Genomic DNA, 20579 nt, shown 5'->3' with positions numbered 1-20579 from the left:
GGTCGCCACCTTACCAAAAGCCCCCCAGGGGTGCTAAAGGCCCTGACCCCCTTCTGCCCGTGAGGGTTGGCAGCCATCATTGTCCTTACCCGCTGCATGGCTCCCACAGCCCACATGCAGCCCTACTATTTTTAATTTGCCTTTTTCTTGATTCATCTTTTGCTTGGTTGATGTAAATCTTTGTTTTCCAGAGGTCTGATAAAGTTGGTTCTGACAGCTCCAGTTTGTTTTTCAATGTTTGTTTAGGAATGGATTTTTTTTTCCCCACAGCCAGAGAAATTTATTTTAAAATAGAAACATACATACATTAAGCTTTGAAACAATCAAATTTTCAACAAAAGGGAAAAAAGAGCCGTTTGATTCCAGAGTCCATATGGAATGAATTTCAATATGTATTTGAAATTCACTTAAGGAGCAGTAAAAAACAACTTGGAAATCTGACAAGGAATAGATGTTTGGAGCTGTATACTCTGCCATTTTGCTGATGTCACTCCTGATCCTAAAGTTTATTATGAAATACAAAAGACCCAGAATAGAAAAACAATATTGAAAAAGAACAAAGCTGGAGGACTTACACTCCTCAATTTCAAAACATACTATAAAGCTACAGTATCAAAACAGTGTGGTATTGGTATAAGGATGAAGGTGCAGAGGCATTTCAGTGTGGAAAAGGATGGTGTCTTCAACAAATGTTGCTAGGACAATTGAATATCCACATGTAAGAAGATAACATTTATACCCTTACCTCATTCCATACACAAAAATTAAAATAGATCACAGACCTAAATGTGAGAGTTAAAACTATAAATTTTTTAGAATAACACACAAGAGAAAATTTTCATGACCTTAAGTTAGGCAAAGATTTCTTAAACATGTCACCAAAAACAATCTACACAAGAAAAAAAATGATAAATTGGACCTGATCAAAATTTAAACCTTTTTCACTTCGAAAACACCACTAAGGAAATAAAAAGACAAACCACAGACTGGGAAAAAATATTTGCAAATAATGTACCTGATAAAAAGAAACCTGTATCTAGAATATGTAATAACCTCTTATAATTAAAAGGCGAAAGATTTATACGATCTGAAGAGAAACCAGAGTGTAACCTCTTATAATTAAAAAACAACCAATTTAAACATGGGCAAAATATTTGAATAGACATTTCACCAAAGATATACAGGAAACCATGAAAAAAAATGAAAGTAAAAACAAGGAGACAACACTTCACACCCACTAGAATGGTTATAAACAAGAGACACACAATAAGAAGTATTGACAAGGAAATGAAGAAATGGGAACCCTTACACACTGCTGGTGGGGCGGTAAAGTAATGCAGACATTTTAGAAGTTTCTTTTGAAAGTTACACATAAATATATGATCTGACTTAGAAATTCCATTCCTAGGTATCTACCTACCCAAGAGAAATGAAAACATATGTCCACACAGACTTACAAGGGCTCTTCAAAGAGTTCATAGAAAATGCATATTATGAAAAAACTATGCATGCACTCCAAAAAATTTTTGCACTAAAATAAACTCACACTAACTTGTTATAACATGGCTGAACAGGATCTATCTAGTTTGAAGCACTAAGAAGGATAACACACCAGTTTAAACAGAGCCCCTATCAGAACAGCATGAATTCTAAAACTGGAGCAAGAACAAACATCAAATTTATGGTGAAACTTGGGTGGAAGGATGGTGAAATCACTGATGCTTTATGAAAAGCTTATGGGGATAATACCTCCCCCCTTCTCCCCAAATCAGCAGTTTACAAATGAGTAACTCATTTTAAGAAGGGGCAAGACCATATTGAAGATAAAAAGCCTGCAGCAGCAGACTGTCCCCATCAATTTGTGAGGCAAAAGTTAATTTTGTTCATGCCCTAATTGAACAGGACCAATGATTAACAACAGAAACAACAGCCAACACCATGGACATATCAATTGGTTCAGTTTACACAATTCTGACTGAAAAATTAAAGTTGAGCAAACTTTCCAGTTGATAGGTGCCAAAACTGTTGCACCTGGATCAGCTGCCGACAAGAGCACAGCCTTCAATGGAAATTTTAAACAAGTGGGATCAAGATCCTGAAGCATTTCTTGGAAGAATTGTAACAGGAGATGAAACATGGCTTTACTGGTACGATCCTTAAGACAAAGCACAATCAAAGCCATGGCTACCAAGAGGTAGAAGTGGTACAGTCAAAGCAAAAGCAGACTGGTCAAGAGCAAAGTTCATGGCAAAAGTGTTTTGGGATGCTTAACAGACTTTGCTTGTTGACTTTCTAGAAGGCCAAAGAACAGTAACATCTACATATTGTAACAGTGTTTGGAGAAAGTTAGCCAATGCTTTAGCAGAAAAATGCCCAGGAAAGCCTTGCCAGAGTCCTCCACCACAACAATGCTGCTCATTTCTCTCACAAAACAAGGTTAATTTTGTGTGAGTTTCTATGAGAAATCATTAAGTATCCACTTACAGCCCTGATTTAGCTCCTTCTGACTTCTTTTTGTTTCCTAACCTTAAAAAAAATCTTAAAAAGGTACCCATTTTTCTTCAGTTAATAACGTAAAAAAGACCACATTGGGCCGGCCTGTGGCTCACTTGGGAGAGTACGGTGCTGATGACACCAAGGCCACGGGTTCGGATCCCATGTGGGGATGGCCAGTTAGCTCACTTGGGAGAGCGTGGTGCTGACAACACCAAGTCAAGGGTTAAGATCCCCTTACCAGTCATCTTTAAAAAAAAAAAAAAAAAAGACCACGTTGAGATGGTTAAATTCTCAGGACCCTCAGTTATTTAGGGATGAACTAAATGGCTGGCATCATTGCTTACAAAAGCGTCTTCAACTTGATGGAGCTTATGTTGAAAAATAAAGTTTACATTTTTATCCTTTCATTTTTCCACTAACTTTTTGATATCTTCTTGTACACGCAAATGCAAAGAAGCATTATTCATAATATCCAAAAACTGTTAATGACTCATGTCCATGAACAGATGAATGGTTGAAGAAAATGCAGTATATCCATATAATAGGATACTATTCAGCAATAAAAAGGAACAAACTACATGGTACACTCTCAAAACACTACATTAAAACAGCCAGATGCACAAGATCACATATTGTATGACTTCATTTACGTGAAATGTCCTGAGAAGGCAAATCTATTGAGACAGTAGATTTGTGAGGTTGTGGGAGGGAATGGGGAGTGACTGCAAATGGGCACAAGGGATACTTATGGGGTGATGGGAATATTCTAAAATTGCATTGTGGTGACAGGTGCACAATAGTGTAAATTCACTAAATCACTGCATTGTCTTAAAACAGGTGCATTTTATCATACATAAACTGCACTTCGATAGTTGTTTAAATAAAAACCATATGCATGTAACACTTTGATAAGAATAAAACAACAAAACCAGACCAAGAAGTTTCCAAGGAAGGTTAAGGAAGACAGATGGATGAATGCTGTGCACATAGGTGGTCCAAATCTTACTTTCCTCCTCAAGTAGAATCTGTAAAGATGCATGTTGTTCTAGACAAACATCTAGGCTAATGGTTGGTGTTTTCAGTAACTACTTTTTAACCTTAAGAGAAAAAAGTACTGTGGGAAACAAATTACAAAGCCAATCTTCCTTCAAATTGTAGAAGCACTTTCCAAACAGGCAATCTTCTAGCTTGTATACTATGTGACTGTAGTATCTCAAGAAAGCATCATTATTCCTTAATTTACAATCTCGGTATTTGTGTTACTGTGGATGTAAACATGGTTTCTAAAGACCAAGCCTGTAAAACGATATCAAATGCCAACATTCCAATCATAACTCTCAAAGGTAACTGACAATGACTTCAACTGTGAGTTTCTGAAACTAATAATCACTAAATGTACTCAGTTCTCAGGTACACTTGAAACCACAATTTATTCTTAGTAATTGCTATAACTCATTTCTTAAAAATATTTTAAAAATTATATTCTTTTAAAAATATGAACAATACAAAGGAAAACCTCAAAGTCCTCTCCTAGTGACAAATGTTAGCTGTTTGATACATACCCTGGCATATTTTGTTCTCGGTTTAAACCAACAAATATAAGAATTTTAAATTTTCTTCCTTCCTCCTCTCCTTCCAAACGGTGTCACACTATAACAAACTTGTATTCATGTCAATATATTATGGTCATTATAATCAATACATATATAGATCTAATTAAACGTTTTTGAAGGTTTCACAGAATACCATCTTACGCTATTAATGGACATTCATGTTGTTTCCAACTACATCTGCAATAGGGCTGCCCCCCCGCCCCCTTTTTGTGGTGTGATTGCTGGTGGGTCAAAGGATTTGCAAATACAAATTTTAATGAATGTCAAATTGCTTCCCCACAAATTGTAGTAATTCACACTCCCACCAGCAGTACATGAAAGTGCCTATTTCTCTGTATCCTTGGTAGCACTGATTTTATTTTTCATATTTACCAACTTGAGAGATAAAAAGTGGTGTCTCATTATGTTAACTTGAATTTCCTGTCTGCAGGGGAAGGTAGACATCTTTTCATGTTTTGGGGCCATTTACATTTATTTTTCTGTGGATTGCCTGATATATATATATATATATATTGATTTCTTTGTCCATTTTTCTATTAGTTGTCATTTTCTTATTTTTGGTGACTCTTTGTATATCAGGAATATTTGTTGAAATATTTTTTCCCAAGTTTGTTTTTTGGTTTTCTCAGGTTTTTTAAAAAAAATTGTTCATATTATTAAAAATCTTAATTTGGTTAAACTTGTACATTTTTTCCTTAAGCTTCCTGAGTTTCCTGTTTTCCTTTAGAAGGCTTTCCCTAAGATTATATATTTTCCTATATTATTATCTAAAATTTTTATAATTTAGATTTTTATTCTATCTGAAATTCATATTTTATGTTGAAATTATTTGCTTCCATAAGTTGTCACCATTTTTAAAAAATAGATCCCTTTCCCACTGAAATGAAATGCCATTTTTACTGTTTATCAAGCTCCTATATATCCCTCCTTCTACTTCTAGAATGTCTATTCCATTTCCCTTATGTATCTGTTCTTTCCCATGACAAGGCCACATGTTTTGATTATAGTAGCTTTACAATGTTTTAACATGTCGTGGGGAAAAACCTACTCCCTGAACATGTTACTTTTTAGAAAACGTCTTAGAAATTCTTGCCCGTTCAACTATATTAATCAATCCATATATTAAAAAATACATACTGCATAAGCCTTCTCCCCATTGAAATGTCTTGTTTTGCCATCTAGTTCCCTTCTGCTGTGTTTTAAAAAATGGAGTACACATTTTTTTCTGTGCTCTCATTATGCCTCCTAAAGCATAATACATATTACATTTTGGCCTCTTCTTTCATATGAAACATGTTCTGGTTGTTTCATTTAGCATTCCTCAAATTACTGCTGATCTCATCAACCTCATCAGCCCCTCGCTCATTTTTTTTTTCAGTTTCAGCTCCAACTTTCCAAATTCTTTCCTGCCTCTGGGCCTATGCACATTATGTCCCTCTTTCTGACTACACATCTGATTGATCTGTTTAAACATTATTTCCACTAAAGGCCTCCTCTGACCCTTTCCAAATTTAGATTAGAGTCTCATTCATTGCATCCCGTACTTTTCCACTGTAGCACACAAGACCATTTATAAATATATGTTTAACATGCTGTCCCCACTACAATAAATTTCTGGACAAGTGTGTACTTACCCATCACTTTGCATACCCAATACTTAGCAGAATCTGGCATATATACTTGCGTACTTGTTCAATGAAAATTTATTATTTTAATAAAGTTATCAATGATTTGAAAGACAGCTGTATCCGAAGAGACCACCTCTCTCAACCAATCCAGTTAATAAACAGTTCCCCTTAGCACTCCTGACATGGAAAAATGAATGGGTTCTGGGCCGGCCCGGTGGCGCACTGGATAAGTGCGCCGCTTGGGAAGCGCGGCGGCGCTCCCGCCCGAGGGTTCGGATCCCACATACAGACCGGTTCCCGCTCACTGGCTGAGTGAGGCACGGGAGCAACACCCAGGGTTGCAATCCCGTTGCCGGTCCCCGGTCCGGTACGGGGGCAACACTGAGGGTTGCGATCCGTTGCCGGACACGGAAAAAGACAAAAGACAAAAAAAAAAAAAAAAGAAAAATGAATGGGTTCTTTGTATCTGCTTCTGGACCATTACTAAAAATATGTTTCAATAATGCAATGCTTATAGCCAAGATAAGAATGTGGACTTTAAAAGCCCATTCAATTTCCATTAGAATAAATAGAAATTACTTATTATATATTAAATATAAATTATTCTTTTTATATGTAGGTCATTACTGATTAGCAGTGGGCTTGTGGGACCATCTGTAATGTTATTTATTTATTGAGTCCAATAAGGCTGTTCCTATTTTAGAATTTTTCTTGAACCAAGAATTAATAAAAATATACACAGTAAAGATAAAATATATTTAGATCCTTTCAAAGATTCTATTTTTGATTTCTCCCTACCTTATACCCACACATTGCAGGAATAAAGTTCCTGCCTATATAGTAGTATATCTGTTATCAGAACAAACACACAACACACAAAGCATACTAGAAATATTTGGTTCTTTTTAATTAGCTATTGATGGTATAATAAAATAAATTTAAGTGGCACCTAATTTAAACATGTAAAATAGTTCATTGAAGAAGAATCTACAACATAATATGCTAAGCCTAATTGTCAACATAACACCTTTTTTTATTTTCCTTTTAAGAAAGAAGAAATAGAGGCATGATCAAAATTATGGCCAACAACTTGAATTCATTTGGACACTTATAGATGATTTTGTAGGCATACTGGCAGGCACAACGTTGAAAAATCAATCCACTAGATTAAGAAATAATGGTAAGATTAAAAAAAGGAAAGATATACATTTCAGAGTTAATGTCTGAAATTAAAGAAAAATATCCACCAAATATCACAACAGATCTTTTAATGACTAATTTTTTTTTTTTTAACATTAAGATTATTGTTTGGGGGAACATCTTTTCTCTTTGAACATTTAATTAAATGTTCAACGTATTAAATAATTTACAGAGAGAGTAAGTTCTGTACAAATTAAAGGATCCATGAATATCACCCCCTCTCCCCTGCCAAAGCTCAATTTTGCAATGGTTTCAGCAGAAAATAAACAGTTTACAATTTAAACAGAATTTATAGCATTACAAAAGTTTATAGAACCCCTATCATTTCATCATTTTATCTAACAGCAAAGATAACAATGACAGAAGTGAATGATCAGAATGTAAAAATATTTGTGCAAAACTGCAGTAACTGTTCTTACCATCTAATGGGGGTGAAACCTAGGAACACTCAATGACAATAATGAAAAAAACTACACTGAAAGTAATTGTTTCAGATTTCAAACAACAGGGATTATACTATTACTAAACATTAAAAGAAAACATGGCACCAGGAGCAGCAGGAGCAATAAATGATTCAGCAATTATGCCAGCTAAGGAAAGCTGACACTGGAACCTGCCAAAGTTCACCTCCACAACAGCCATCCATCTTGAAAGACTGGCAACCACTGCAGAGCTTAAAATTCCCTTCAATGTCTTTTCCCTTGAATTTGCAGGTCATAAATGAAATATTTAAGAAAGTCTCTTCCCTCCTGCTCAAGGAGTGTTTCTTGCATTACTGGCAGTTCTTAAAACAGTTGAATCATAGACTCCCTGGATTTACCTACACCAATCCATTTGACTGCAAAAAAACAAGAGAATAAGAATAGCATTAATTCATTTATAATGTTCAATCTTTGGGATTAAAAGATAGGTAGTCCCCTACTTTTCTCAGCATCACCATTTAACTTTTCCCTATGTGACTTTTTGCTGTCTGTTACCTGTTCTGTTAGCAGACTGTGCCTATTTCCAAGGAGGATGTGCAGCCAAGATCCAGCGCTGGGTAGTTTGCCTTACCAATCCGTTTTAACTGCCCAATATTTACAATTTCTTTATTCCTAATGACTAGGATAGTAAAATATTAGCCCAAACCAGCAGAAACCTAAAGAATCTTTGATCAAGTTCCGGATAACCAGAAAAAATAAGCACCTTTGACAAGTAGATGATGCTAAGAGGATATTAATGTGCCTGTAATTTTTCTATCTCAAAAACTGTAGAAATATATGGAAGAGAATATGATTTTAATTTGCACAGCCTTAGAAACTGCCTATTGCACCAGTCTACAGGAAACGCTTATCATCTGCACCACATGGTTTTAGATTATTTGCAGAATTACTGAGTTCTGCAAAGTACTATTAGGATAAACCTCTATGATATTTTATTAGGTCATTGTTAGACTCACTGCTGCTTGTATTTCAAAAAATGTTGGCTAAAAGCAGTAAGCAAATATACTTACTAAATTTGACATCAAGCTGGGAGGGGCAGCTAGCAATTTGGAAAATAAGAGTCATGTTTGAAATGAACCACAATACCAAATCAGAATAAGTACATAACAGATTTTATATGAACGGTACCTTCCACCCAGTTCACTTTTTCTTGTCTCTCAAATTTCCATTAATGCAAATATAAGAATAAAAGGAAAAATGCAATCTGTTAAAAAATTTCACATAACTAGATACAGCCATAACTTCATTATGCCTATCTCCCTAGCCATCTTATATTTGTTTTTTAATGAAGAAGCTTTACTATTCTTTGTTATTCTCTTATATTTTTTTCTAATGGGATTTCTTATTTTCTGTACCTATTATTTCCTAATGTCTATTCAAGAAACTCCCCTACCTCTCAAGGGTGGTTTAACCCAAATAAAAAAAACCATAAACCATTCTTGATGGTGGTAAAGATTAAAAAAAGGGAACGAGAATGAATGTCACAGGGTAAAAAACAGACTAACAATTAAACACAAGGCCAGAAAGGGTGAGAGTTCATCTATTATCTTCTATTCAAAGATGGATATTATATTTACTTTAAGGAATAAAATTATTTTATATCTTCCTGGACATTTACGCAAACCAGGAGCACTCTGAAAAGTAATAATAATCTTTCTTTTATTCTATTTCAAAGGCAGACAGGTAAGTTAAGTGCAGAAAAAGTAAAGAAAGTTTGCTCACAAAGTGTTTATGTTTACCTGGAATTTGAAGCTCATCTTCAATAAATCGAACATAATTTTGTGCATTTACAGGTAGTTCTTTAAATGTCCTTGCATTTGATATGTCTGTGTTCCATCCTGGGAGAGTCTTATATTGAACTTCAACTTTATTTAAGACTTCTTGGTTTGCTAAAAGTTAAAGAATGTATTTGTTCATGGTACACACTGCCTATTGTCAAACAACTTTTTGTTATACCACAGGTTCACAATCTCTTATCAAAATCCTTGTAGCCGAATGTGTTTTGGAATTTAGAATTTTTCAGGTTTTAGAAAGGTAAAAAAAAAAAAAGTGTATATACTATCTGGGATAGTATTCTATAATCAAACATGTTTCTGTAACAACATATAATTATTTGCTGTAAGAAGGAAAAGATTATGTAGTTCTAACATTAGTTCAAGTCAAGTTTTTCTGTCAAATGAGTTTTGGTGCCAAACTTAAAACTTTCCATTTTTAAACCTTTTTGAATTTCTATACTTAATCAATCAGGAACTGTGAGTCCTTGTAATGACAGCAACCTCACAAAAAGGTTTGCATGCCTGCTTTTTTCTGAGAAATCTCCTATTGTTTTGATTGAAATTTTCTTCATTATTCCACCCATTTTCTCTGTATCCCTTAATAGAAACTGAAAATGTACTATAAATAATGACAGTTTCTTTGACCAGAGACAGTACAGTGGATGCTATGGTACACTGGCCAGACTTCCCTCTTCAAGACTGACAGCTCTGGGAGTACCGCCTGCTGACCACTCATAGTTCAGAGCCTCCCAAGGACTGGCCCTCCACTGAAGGGAGCTGCCGCTCTGGAGCGGACCACGTCCAATGACTTGGTGTGGGAATGAAAGGGACCTGGCTACTTACCTTAATTTGGGACAACTCTGATGGGCCATTCTAGCTCCAGAACTCCCCATGGGGTCAGCTAAGGGCTTTTTATGCAACTACACTGCAGTCCAACTTCTTCCTCTGCTTAATCTTGTTTCTCTTACTCCCTCACAGATGTTGTTCTTCAGAGCACTTATGAACAAACTACCGGCATGCAAACCTCTACATCAGAGGCTGTTTCCTAGATAACTCAATCTCAGACAGCTGGAGCCAAGAATGGTTTGAGGAAGAAAGCTCTAAAATGGGAACTTAGAGCTGGATCACTGGCCAGCTGGCTGGCAACATGGACCATCACTGGTGGTAGGTAGCCCCCCAGAAGTCAAGGTGAGAGTCCCATGCTAAGGCTTGAGTGAACATTGAAAGAGCAGGACCATCAGAGGCTTACCAGAGAGCAGCTGCTACACAGCCGAGGGTGGGACAAAAATTCTAGAGGTCAAGCAGTGCTGGTGGAAAGGAAGGGACAGGTTACACTGGAGCTCCAGCACTGCTGGATTGGAGAGATCTCATTATTCCACTTTGTTAACTCTCCTGGCATCCAGCTGAGACACTAGAAAGACTGCTCCTTAAGAATAAAAACCATACCCTTCAGTGAAACCTACTGCAGATCGTTCATAAAGTAGATTAAAATCAGCTTTGCCAAGATCCGCAGAAGAGACAGAATTTGGATACTAACTCATACCAGGTTAGAGAGGTTTGGGGAATATCTTGGGCTCTCCACTTAACTACAATAACAAAGCGGAAAATCAAGTTCAAGACAGTCAGTAGTTCAATTGTCCCCTAAAATAAGAATCAATACTATTCAGTAGAAGTAAACAGAATCTGTCTCTACAACGTACTATCTACAATGTCCAATATCCAACCCGAAGTCATTAGGCATAAAAACAGTGATCCACAATCAAGGAAAAGAATAGCCAAGAGCAACCAAATGAGATGGCCCAGATGTTGGGCTAAGAGGAAAAAATAGTTAATATAAAGTAAGAAAATTTGGTTGTTAATGAGTGAACAGATAGAGAATCTCAGCAGAGAAATAGAAAGTATAGAAAAGAACCAAATGGAAATTCTAGAAATGAAAATTCACAGGCTGGATTTAAAAGCTTACTGGAGAAGGGGAGAAGAAAGGGTAAACTTGAAGAGAGATCTACAGTAATAATCTAGTTTGAAGAACACAGACAAGGAAGGAAGATGAACCTCAAGGACTTATTGGATTATATGAAAAAGTCTAATATAAATATAACTGGAATCCCAAAAGGAGAAGAAAGAGAAACTATTCAAGGCCAGAAAACCCATCAGCTGACAAAATTACACAGGAGTGTCTTGAAGGAACTCATTTCCAAAGTGATGAGAGCTGCACTGGTAAGAAGGGCATCAGTACTGCTGAAAAGCTTAGTGATGATTACCTTACAAACCCCGGGGTTGACGGAAGGAGATTATAGGACTGAGATACCTAATAGCAATGGAGATGACAGGATGCACAAAGAGTCAAGGCCAGGTGGCAGCACTTAACCTTCAGAAGCAATGTAGGTTTAATTGTCATTATGAATAGCAGTCAGAGTGACAGCTAAGAGGGCCTGACCGTCACAGAGATTAGGAGCCAGTTAGACAGGTAGTCAACAAGGGTATTAATCTACAAAGGAAATTTTAATGAGTTTCTAAATAAAGTCAACAATGGATTATCAAGAGGCCAAGGGCAGTGCTTCAATAAAAAGTAATGACCACTTTCACATCTGGATATCATTGTCTGAGAGGCTAAGTTCCTAGTAGGCTGGACTCTATACAACACTACAGCAAGTATATATAGTAATGATACCTCACCATACATTGAGGAAAGGGGAATACCCAGTCATTTTGAGGACTGTTAGACACAAGGTTCAAGTTGACATTGATACCATGGGACCCCCCTGTTAATAATGGGCCAAATGGGAGCCAGGTTATAAATGGAATCTTAGCCCAAGCCTAGCTCACCATGAGTTCACAAATTCACCCAGTGGTCATTTCTCCAGTCACTGAATACAAAACTGAAATAAACATATTTGGTAGGTACCAGACCCCCATATTGGTTCCTTGGCCTATTATAATGGAAAAACAGAAGGCTTCAAAAAATGCATTTCACCAGGTAAGCCAGCTAGATCAGTAAATATGTTAGCTGAAGGTGAAGAGAATCCAGATCAGTAGTAGAAGAGGGAGATAATCAGTATGAACTGGGGGTCCAGCCCTACATCCTGAGTCATCTGAGTTTGCTCACTTATACCCTTCTCAGGCCTTGGCTGACTTGTTAGTCCATTTAGTGTCAGTGAAGGGCAGGGAAATAACAAAAGACATCCAATTATCATCTGGGTGTCAAACATATTCTTCCCCACTCATGTTGTGAAACAACAGCCCTACCTCTTCTTGACTATCAGAATCAATTACTCCTTCCAGTGACTCCTCTCCTTGTCTACTCGCATCTGGCATATTAAAATCCAGTAAGACAGGGTGGAGCCTTAAAGTTTAATGCGACTCTTCCTTCTATTTTCCCACTGTGATAGCCACAGTAGGAGCTAATTTATAACACTCTTTCTCTTGTAAGTTTCCTTAGGAAAGATACCAACCAGAATCCTGCACAAGGGTGGACTGTACTGTGGTGTGGTGCCCAGAATACCCCCATTAAGACAGAGGCACTCCCCTGCTGCTAAGAGGAAGGTACTACATTCTGATGATCCACAGCTTAGCCCCATCCCCAGAACTGCCCTTGGCCAAAGGGAGCTACCTCACCCAAGGTACAGCCCTCATTTACTGGCTGGTTGCTGGGAGGTACGAAGTTCTGGCCATTTGCCTCAATCTAGGACAACTCTAAAGGGTCATCCTAGCTCTACAGCTTCGCATGGGAATGGATGCCTGTGTTTCAACTACTTCCTCTGCTCCCTTCACAAGTGATGTTGCTGAAAGCATTCTCCATTAAGCTTTTTTGATTCAAATCTCCATCTCAGAGTGTTTCCAGGAGCACCTGACCAGAAACAGCTATCTCAGCTTTAAAAAGAAACTCATAAAATTGACAATTTTTATCTGTTTTGTTAGTTTTTAATATTTTAAAAGAATGTGCTGCACTGTTCTCTATGGTAGCTCTTGCCAGATGTCATTATATTTGATTAGACTCTTCTCTTTGGTGCTTGAGTTATTTTAAATAGCTTAGTAAGTAGAATTGACAACCAGGACATAACATATATTGGAACAACCAGTTTTTCGAGTGAATAGTGTCCTACAATATCAACAGATACCTTTTTTCTATAAGTACAAAAGATAAATGATACAGGTTTATTTTCTAAGAACTTAGTTATCCTCAATTCCCAAGGACTAGTTGTCATTAGGAAGTCACAAAACCTACCAGTCTACCAAGTTTCATTAAGCTGGTCAATATTTCTTCATTTGTTATATTCCCAATCTATATCAGATGACTAAACTAAAACATTAACAGTCTCTATTTATAGTAGCTGGAAACATCTATGGGAATTTCCTGAGTAACTGAAGAAATCATATAACTCAAGATATGCCTGAAAAAACATTGCCTCAGGTAGGAAGTTTCCCTATATCCACCTACTTTAAACACAAAATAGAGATTGGGGAAAATCATTCATGGGGCTTGAAGGACAGGGTGGGTTATTGTATTGAGAGTCAGCTTACTACAACAAGCAGGGCTCTTCTCTCTTACCCCACTGTTCTCAAGGAAGGAAGGAACACCTCCATGGTAATTACTGTCAAAACAGGGAAGATGAAACTCAAGAGCCACGTTTCTTCTTTCCTATTTTGAATTTGAACACATGCTTGTTGTGACCAAGCATCCAAATGAACAGCAGCTATGAACCAATTGCTAACAAGTGAACATACTTACACAAACAGCATATCAAGCCCGGGGCTATATAAAAATTATACCAAACAGCTTTACAAAATTTTTCTAATACATTCAGCTTATAATACTCCTTAGACAAAGCCTAAAAAGCATACCTGGGAAATAAGGTATGATTTCACCATCTAACTTGTAAGCAACTCCAACTTTGATTTCTGTAAACGTGTCCAAAATATCCAACTTGGTAAGTGCTAACCTAATTTTGGAAGAAGAGGTAATGTTAAAACAGCAAACTCTTAAAGGCCCTATTATCTAATTTGATTGGTGCGGGAGTAAAGGAAAATTCATGCAAAGCTAAACGTTCCAAAGCAATTCTGAAAACTGGTTAGGATTATATTTTAAAGCGTGCCACACATAAAACACTAGAGGACAATATATTGGTGTGTATTATACTGAGTTACTTCTGTAGTAATTACAACAGATTTTTGAGGATAGATCCACACACTCCTGTTTAGCTCTCTTATGACTGATCAATGACACATATTTGTGGGAGGGCTATCTGGAGTTAGGAACGCACTCTAGCCATGGGACACAGCAGAACTCACTGGTCCACACGGATGACCACAAGATAAAGTACATTTACACACACACCATCATCCCTCAGTTGTTCACTCTGGTTACCAATACCTCCACCCTTCTGGTCAGAAATTGTCAAAGAGGAAGGAAACCACATCAAGGACCTCTTCATGATACATCAAAATTTCTTGATAAAATGAACAAATATGATGGGGGGGCGGGGGAGAGGGGAAAGAGGAACAGGTAAAGGGTCACAAAAATCAACTACAATGTATATTGAGAAGTTAAAATAAAAAACAAGTAAGTAAGTAAATAAATAAATAAATAAATAAAATTTCTTGATAAACGGACTGGGAAACGGGTTTTTAAGGGAAAATCTGTGGAAATTAGATAAAACGCTAGGTTTGGGATTCTTGTTTACAATTTTTTTTATCGTTTATTCTGGTATTTGCTAGGAGCTCAGCCTAATTAATACAGATATAAATATATCCATTTACATATTTATATATGTGTTAATAACAACTAACTTTTCCTGAGCATTTTCAGTGAGCCAGGCAGTGTTCTATATTCTCACACTACATTTCTCACCTGATTTTCAAACCAGCTCTGTGAAGCAGGTAATACTATTATCTAGATTTTAAAGATGATGAAACTGTAGTACAGAAAGATTAACTTGCCCAGTTACACAAGCGTAATGCCTGGACCTGAGATTTGAATCTAGGAAGTCAGATGTCAGCCCCCTGCACTAAATCTCTGTGCCGCGTCCCCTCTCTCTATCTACACACTCTGCGCTTACTCCCGCTACCTATCCAGCCAGCCAGCCATCCTTCCACACACCTGCCTGCCTACCTTTCTGGCCTCCCTCTATACTTACAGACATTTAAGAGTATCATGACTCTCTTCTACCAACCTTGGATGTCTAGGAAAATAACTGGGGTCCCTCTCCTTGTGTATCCTTCCCTTCTATCTTGGTCCACTTCTACCAGGAACTATAACTTCAATTTGGTGGCTAAAGAGTGAAATTTCTCTATTAGGGTACAATCTCAAGTTTGAACTCCACAAAATTAAACTTGTGGTCATCCTGTCCTATGATTTCCTGAAATAAATGTTTCCAAAGAATACTCACGCAGTAAATCCATTGATCATATGAGCATATTTGAGCAAAACAAGGTCTAACCAGCCACATCTTCTTTTTCTTCCAGTAGTTACACCAAACTCTCTACCTCTTGTTTGTAATAATTCTCCAATTTCCTAGAGAACAGAAAATAGAACTTTAGTATTGGAATACCAATTCTATAAATCTGGTGGAGATATACCAGAGATCATACAAGAAGTCAAAGCCTCGCTGACATAAACACCTTTCCAAAAATAACTAAATTGAAGACAGAATTTCATAGAAATAATAGGTTTTATCTAAGGGAGGCATTATTTGAAATAGATCCACTTTTGGCTTCATTTTTACTATTTTTAAAACCAATATTTTTTACAATGTTATGTAGGCAACTTCCTAAAATTTAGATTAGAAAAAAAAATAATAAATAACTAAATAATGCCTATTAAAAACAAGTATTTACTAAAATAAACAAGTATTTACTAAAATAAACAAGTCTAGCCAGTTGTTCCAAGACCTGTAGTTTGATATTTTTCCTCAAAACCATAAGGAAAACACATTTAAATAAGTAGTTGCTGATATCACAAATGCCCTTCTGAAGAAATTTCAGATTGAAAACCACACTCCAAGAGCTAAGCTAGTTACTCCCTATTTTTCCTATCTATGATCTGCCCATTCCCTTCTTTGTACCTTTCTGTATATAGCTATTATTTCACTACCTCTTGTATTCTGACATCATTACAGTTATATATATATATATATATATATATTTTTTTTTTTTTCCTTTTTGTCTTTTTTCGTGACCGGCAACGGATCGCAACCCTCGGTGTTCCGCCCGCACCTCGCTCAGCCAGTGAGTGGCCAGTCTGTACGTGGGATCCGAACCCTCGGCGGGAGCGCCGTCACACTCCCAAGTGGCGCACTGTAGCAGTGCGCCACCGGGCCGGCCCTCTATATATATATTTTTTTTCCTTTTTTTGTCTTTTTTCGTGTCCGGCAACGGATCGCAACCCTCGGTGTTCCGCCCGCACCTCGCTCAGCCAGTGAGTGGCCAGTCTGTACGTGGGATCCGAACCCTCGGCGGGAGCGCCGTCACACTCCCAAGTGGCGCACTGTAGCAGTGCGCCACCGGGCCGGCCCTCTATATATATATTTTTTTTCCTTTTTTTGTCTTTTTTCGTGTCCGGCAACGGATCGCAACCCTCGGTGTTCCGCCCGCACCTCGCTCAGCCAGTGAGCGGCTGGTCTGTACGTGGGATCCGAACCCTCGGCGGGAGCGCCGTCACACTCCCAAGTGGCGCACTGTAGCAGTGCGCCACCGGGCCGGCCCTATATATATATATTTTTAAATGTTGCTCTGATCAATCTTGCAAATGAAGCCAAAGGCACAGGGGACAAGAATTCATTAAGGAAAAAAACCCCAAAGCATGAATTTTTATTTTAATACTTTTTAAGTTAGATTTACTGAGAAATACATACATTGTCTTGCTCTGTGGGAAAGGCACCGATACCAACTCTAGTTGTATAAGCTTTCACAACTCCATACACTTCTCCAACATTCTGAGGAGGCATTCCCAAACCAGTACAAACACCTCCAACAGTACAGTTTGAGGAGGTTACAAACGGATAAGTCCCTAAAAATAGAAACAAACATTAAAATACACATGCATGCATACACATGGTAAAACAGAACATAACTGTAACTGCCCTTTCAAAGCCTCACTGTTTCATCCTTGATTCTTTTTGTCTGTAATGAGATAAAAATATAGGGGCTTAGAGCTCACAGTAAAGATGCACCTTGAGTGCACAGTTACTGACTCAGCTCTGTATGGTAGGGATTCAGCAGGGTGCAAAAGAACTCAATGCTGAAACCCACCTAAGTATTTTAACAGTCTCCTGTTAGTTTAAAAAAAAATACAACTCCCTGAAATGAATACTTAAGGTGCAGCAGCAATCTGGAGTGATAGCAATACACTGAGAATTTTGTGGTATTCAACATTACCCCAGCTTTTGATCTCCATTCAGGGAATAACCCCAGAATTATGACAGTAAATTGAGAGTGGTGTACTTTTTCTCCCCCGAAGATCCCCTTCATATTTAACTATTCACTCTATTTTTTAATTTTGTGTGTGTGTGTCTGGCCAGTTCAGGGATCCGAACCTTTGACCTTGGTATTACCAGCACCATGCTTTACCAAGAGAGCTAACTGGCCAGCCCTCACTCTGCTAATTAGACAGTCTGCTTTCTTTCCAGATTGGTCAGCATATTATAGTACCAAAAATACATAACTATTATATAGAAATAAACTTTCTTTATTTGGTTTACTTGGGGTCAAAAGTCAATGAAATGTCAGTAAGATCTGAAAACAATCAGACTAATCATGAGAAACCGTGTTTAGATGAAATGGACAACAAATTAATGGGGCAGTAGTTTGAAAAAGTTAAGTATTAACCTTTTGAAGATGAAAGAAATGCTCTGAATCCATTCAAAGAGTCTCATGCCCAAGGAGTTAATTAATGTAAATAAGCTTTCACAGATCTTAGAATATGAATGCTAAATAATGTATATCTTTTTTAAAAGATTGAACTAAAGATGAAGATATTTCCATCTTATCACATAATTCCAGAGAAATGAGGTCTGGAGTTGAACCATGTACCAAACAATGAAAACCACAATTTATAGAACCCCAAACCCACTGAACATAAATCATCATTTCATTTTTCCAATGAACCAGAAAACTTAACACGTGTACTGTGCTTTCCATAATATTCCCTTAAAAAAAGATAAGATGGTATAAGATGACAAACTTCCATCATTCCTGAATACACAAGCTAAAAGCATTGCCTTAAAACTCCTTAACAGTAACATTACTTATTTATATCTTAAGTACTCTGGGGTCAGTTAAGCTTCCTATAAATCATATCTCACTTACCAAAATCAATATCTAATAGTGCTGCATTTGCACCTTCTACCAAGATTTTCTTTGGTGGTCCATGTAGGGCCTCATATAGGAAATAAACTCCATCTCTCACCATTGGTTTAATCCTTTCCATATAACCCTATACACAAAGACAAAAACCAATTTCCATGTATACTAATAAATGTACAGTATAACAGTACAAGTATAAATTACCTGACTTTATGAGAGTGAAACTGACAAATGCAAAGTAGAAAGGGGCTGGTGATGGTGTTCATCCTACCGCAACACTTGGATTAGCTTTGCTCTCTCATGTTGATTCTCCAGGACCAGAAAAGATACTAACTCAAGAAAAATTAGAGACACAATGAAATCCAAAAGTTCTACATTAACCCCACTGCTAATAATGATGAAAACCTTCTAAATGCAAAGTATTCATACTTCATAAATCAGCTTTCAGAAAAATAAAAAGAATTGACTATATTACATTTTGCTTTCAAATTTTGTGAGGTATTTGAAAAGCTGCATTTATAACCACATAACCATGAATTTTGAAACTTGCATCAGAGTGATTCTCAAAAGGTGGTGAGAGGGCCNCACATAACCATGAATTTTGAAACTTGCATCAGAGTGATTCTCAAAAGGTGGTGAGAGGGCCACATATGAGATTGCCAAACATGCCAATATCAGTAATTGGTTGCTATTACCGCTCTTTTTCACTGTATTCCATCACTGTAAGATATCTCCACAGTATCACCAGTAGATAATATCAAATACTATTTTACACATGAGCACTATAAAAATTTCCCAAAACATATTTAAAATGTTAGTAATACTGCTTAACTTTAGAATCCAATTAGAAATGGAATACAAAAAAAGAGATTCCCCTAACGCCTATAGTATAACAGCAATAAAACCTACTTTCAACTGTTTAAATATTTAGACTAATATGGAAATCACAGAATCTATTCATGAACCTAACTGAGTTTGTTATACCCACTGATAAATGTATGGTCCCTCCTTGGCTCTAGTCTCCAATCTTGCTTATTCCTGTTTTAGTCCTTTTTCTATGCCTCAAACGACCATACTATTTATCAAGTCCCTGTTGCTTAAAGTCCTGGTTCAACATATATCGCCCGTAAGAATCTTCTTACCCATTTCTATTTGTTACTCTTCATCTACTTTACATTCACTTGGAACGCTTATAAAATGGAACTGAAAAGCCAGGCCTATACTTTAGCACATAAATATTTCTGAGTTGCTAGGGATAAATTTAAGATATTTGTTGCATAAAAGAATGAAAAGAAAATAGCACTCTATTCTAAGTAAAAATCAATACACATGTCTAACATTTAGAATGTTCCTTGGAGGTCATTATTTTTGGAACTTAAGAGAGTAGACAAACCTAAGATCTGCAACTATTTCAGAATGGCATATCATATGAGGTTTGCAGATTCCTATTCAGTTCTGAAATTGATGTTGATACTAGGAGTAATCAGATACACAGGAAACAGCTTGCAATTCCCCAAAGATTGTGGGGCAATGGAAGGGTAGAGAGGATAGGAGACCCGACTACTGACTAATTAGGCACAAGTGATACCTAATAGTTGCCAATTGTAGGCCTAATCTTTGGCCAATGACCTTATTTATGTCTTGAGAGTACAGTGGTAAAGAAACTGACCTTATGGGCCATCATTCCTAAATGGGCTGGTTAGCTTTAAAAATTATCTTTCATACATTTCTTTGCTGGTCTACATTCCACTTGCTATGAGTGATTTTTATATAATGCAAATCTAGTCTACTTTCAGCTAAAAATTATCCAATAGCTTTTCGTTATCTCCAGAATAAAAGCTAAATTCCCTATCACTTCATACAAGTTGTATAAGGTCCCTGCTTGTCTTAATTTTATCTTCAGGTACTATTTCTGCTTGCTGTTCTCCATCTAATATTTTATCTAAGCTTTATCGTGTGAAGTCACTCAAACATGCCATGTCCAGGATGATTTCCTTTACCAGTTCTGACACAGAGCCTGAATGAAAGATTTAGATGCAAACTTGACAAACACGTGTTACAAAAGACATTAAAGAGGTCAGAAAG

General features: G+C 36.9%; 1 protein-coding gene across 1 annotated transcript in view; it reads right to left on the bottom strand.

The window, feature by feature from the left end:
* Positions 1 to 7121: 7121 nt before the first annotated feature.
* ADSS (adenylosuccinate synthase) overlaps positions 7122 to 20579 on the bottom strand; it is a gene marked incomplete at its 5' end in the record, with an annotated part of 34354 nt that continues 20896 nt past the window's right edge. The window contains 7 exon segments of the mRNA XM_008585988.1: positions 7122 to 7775; positions 9159 to 9308; positions 14037 to 14134; positions 15581 to 15705; positions 17045 to 17199; positions 18498 to 18624; positions 18699 to 18702. Of these exon segments, the coding sequence (XP_008584210.1) occupies positions 7723 to 7775; positions 9159 to 9308; positions 14037 to 14134; positions 15581 to 15705; positions 17045 to 17199; positions 18498 to 18624; positions 18699 to 18702 (712 nt within the window).

Source organism: Galeopterus variegatus, unplaced genomic scaffold (assembly GCF_000696425.1).
Source record: "Galeopterus variegatus unplaced genomic scaffold, G_variegatus-3.0.2 Scaffold3788, whole genome shotgun sequence".
NCBI classification, from domain to species: Eukaryota; Metazoa; Chordata; class Mammalia; order Dermoptera; family Cynocephalidae; genus Galeopterus; species Galeopterus variegatus.
The sequence above is the reverse complement of the archived record's forward strand: the minus strand, read 5'-3'. Positions and strand labels throughout refer to the sequence as shown.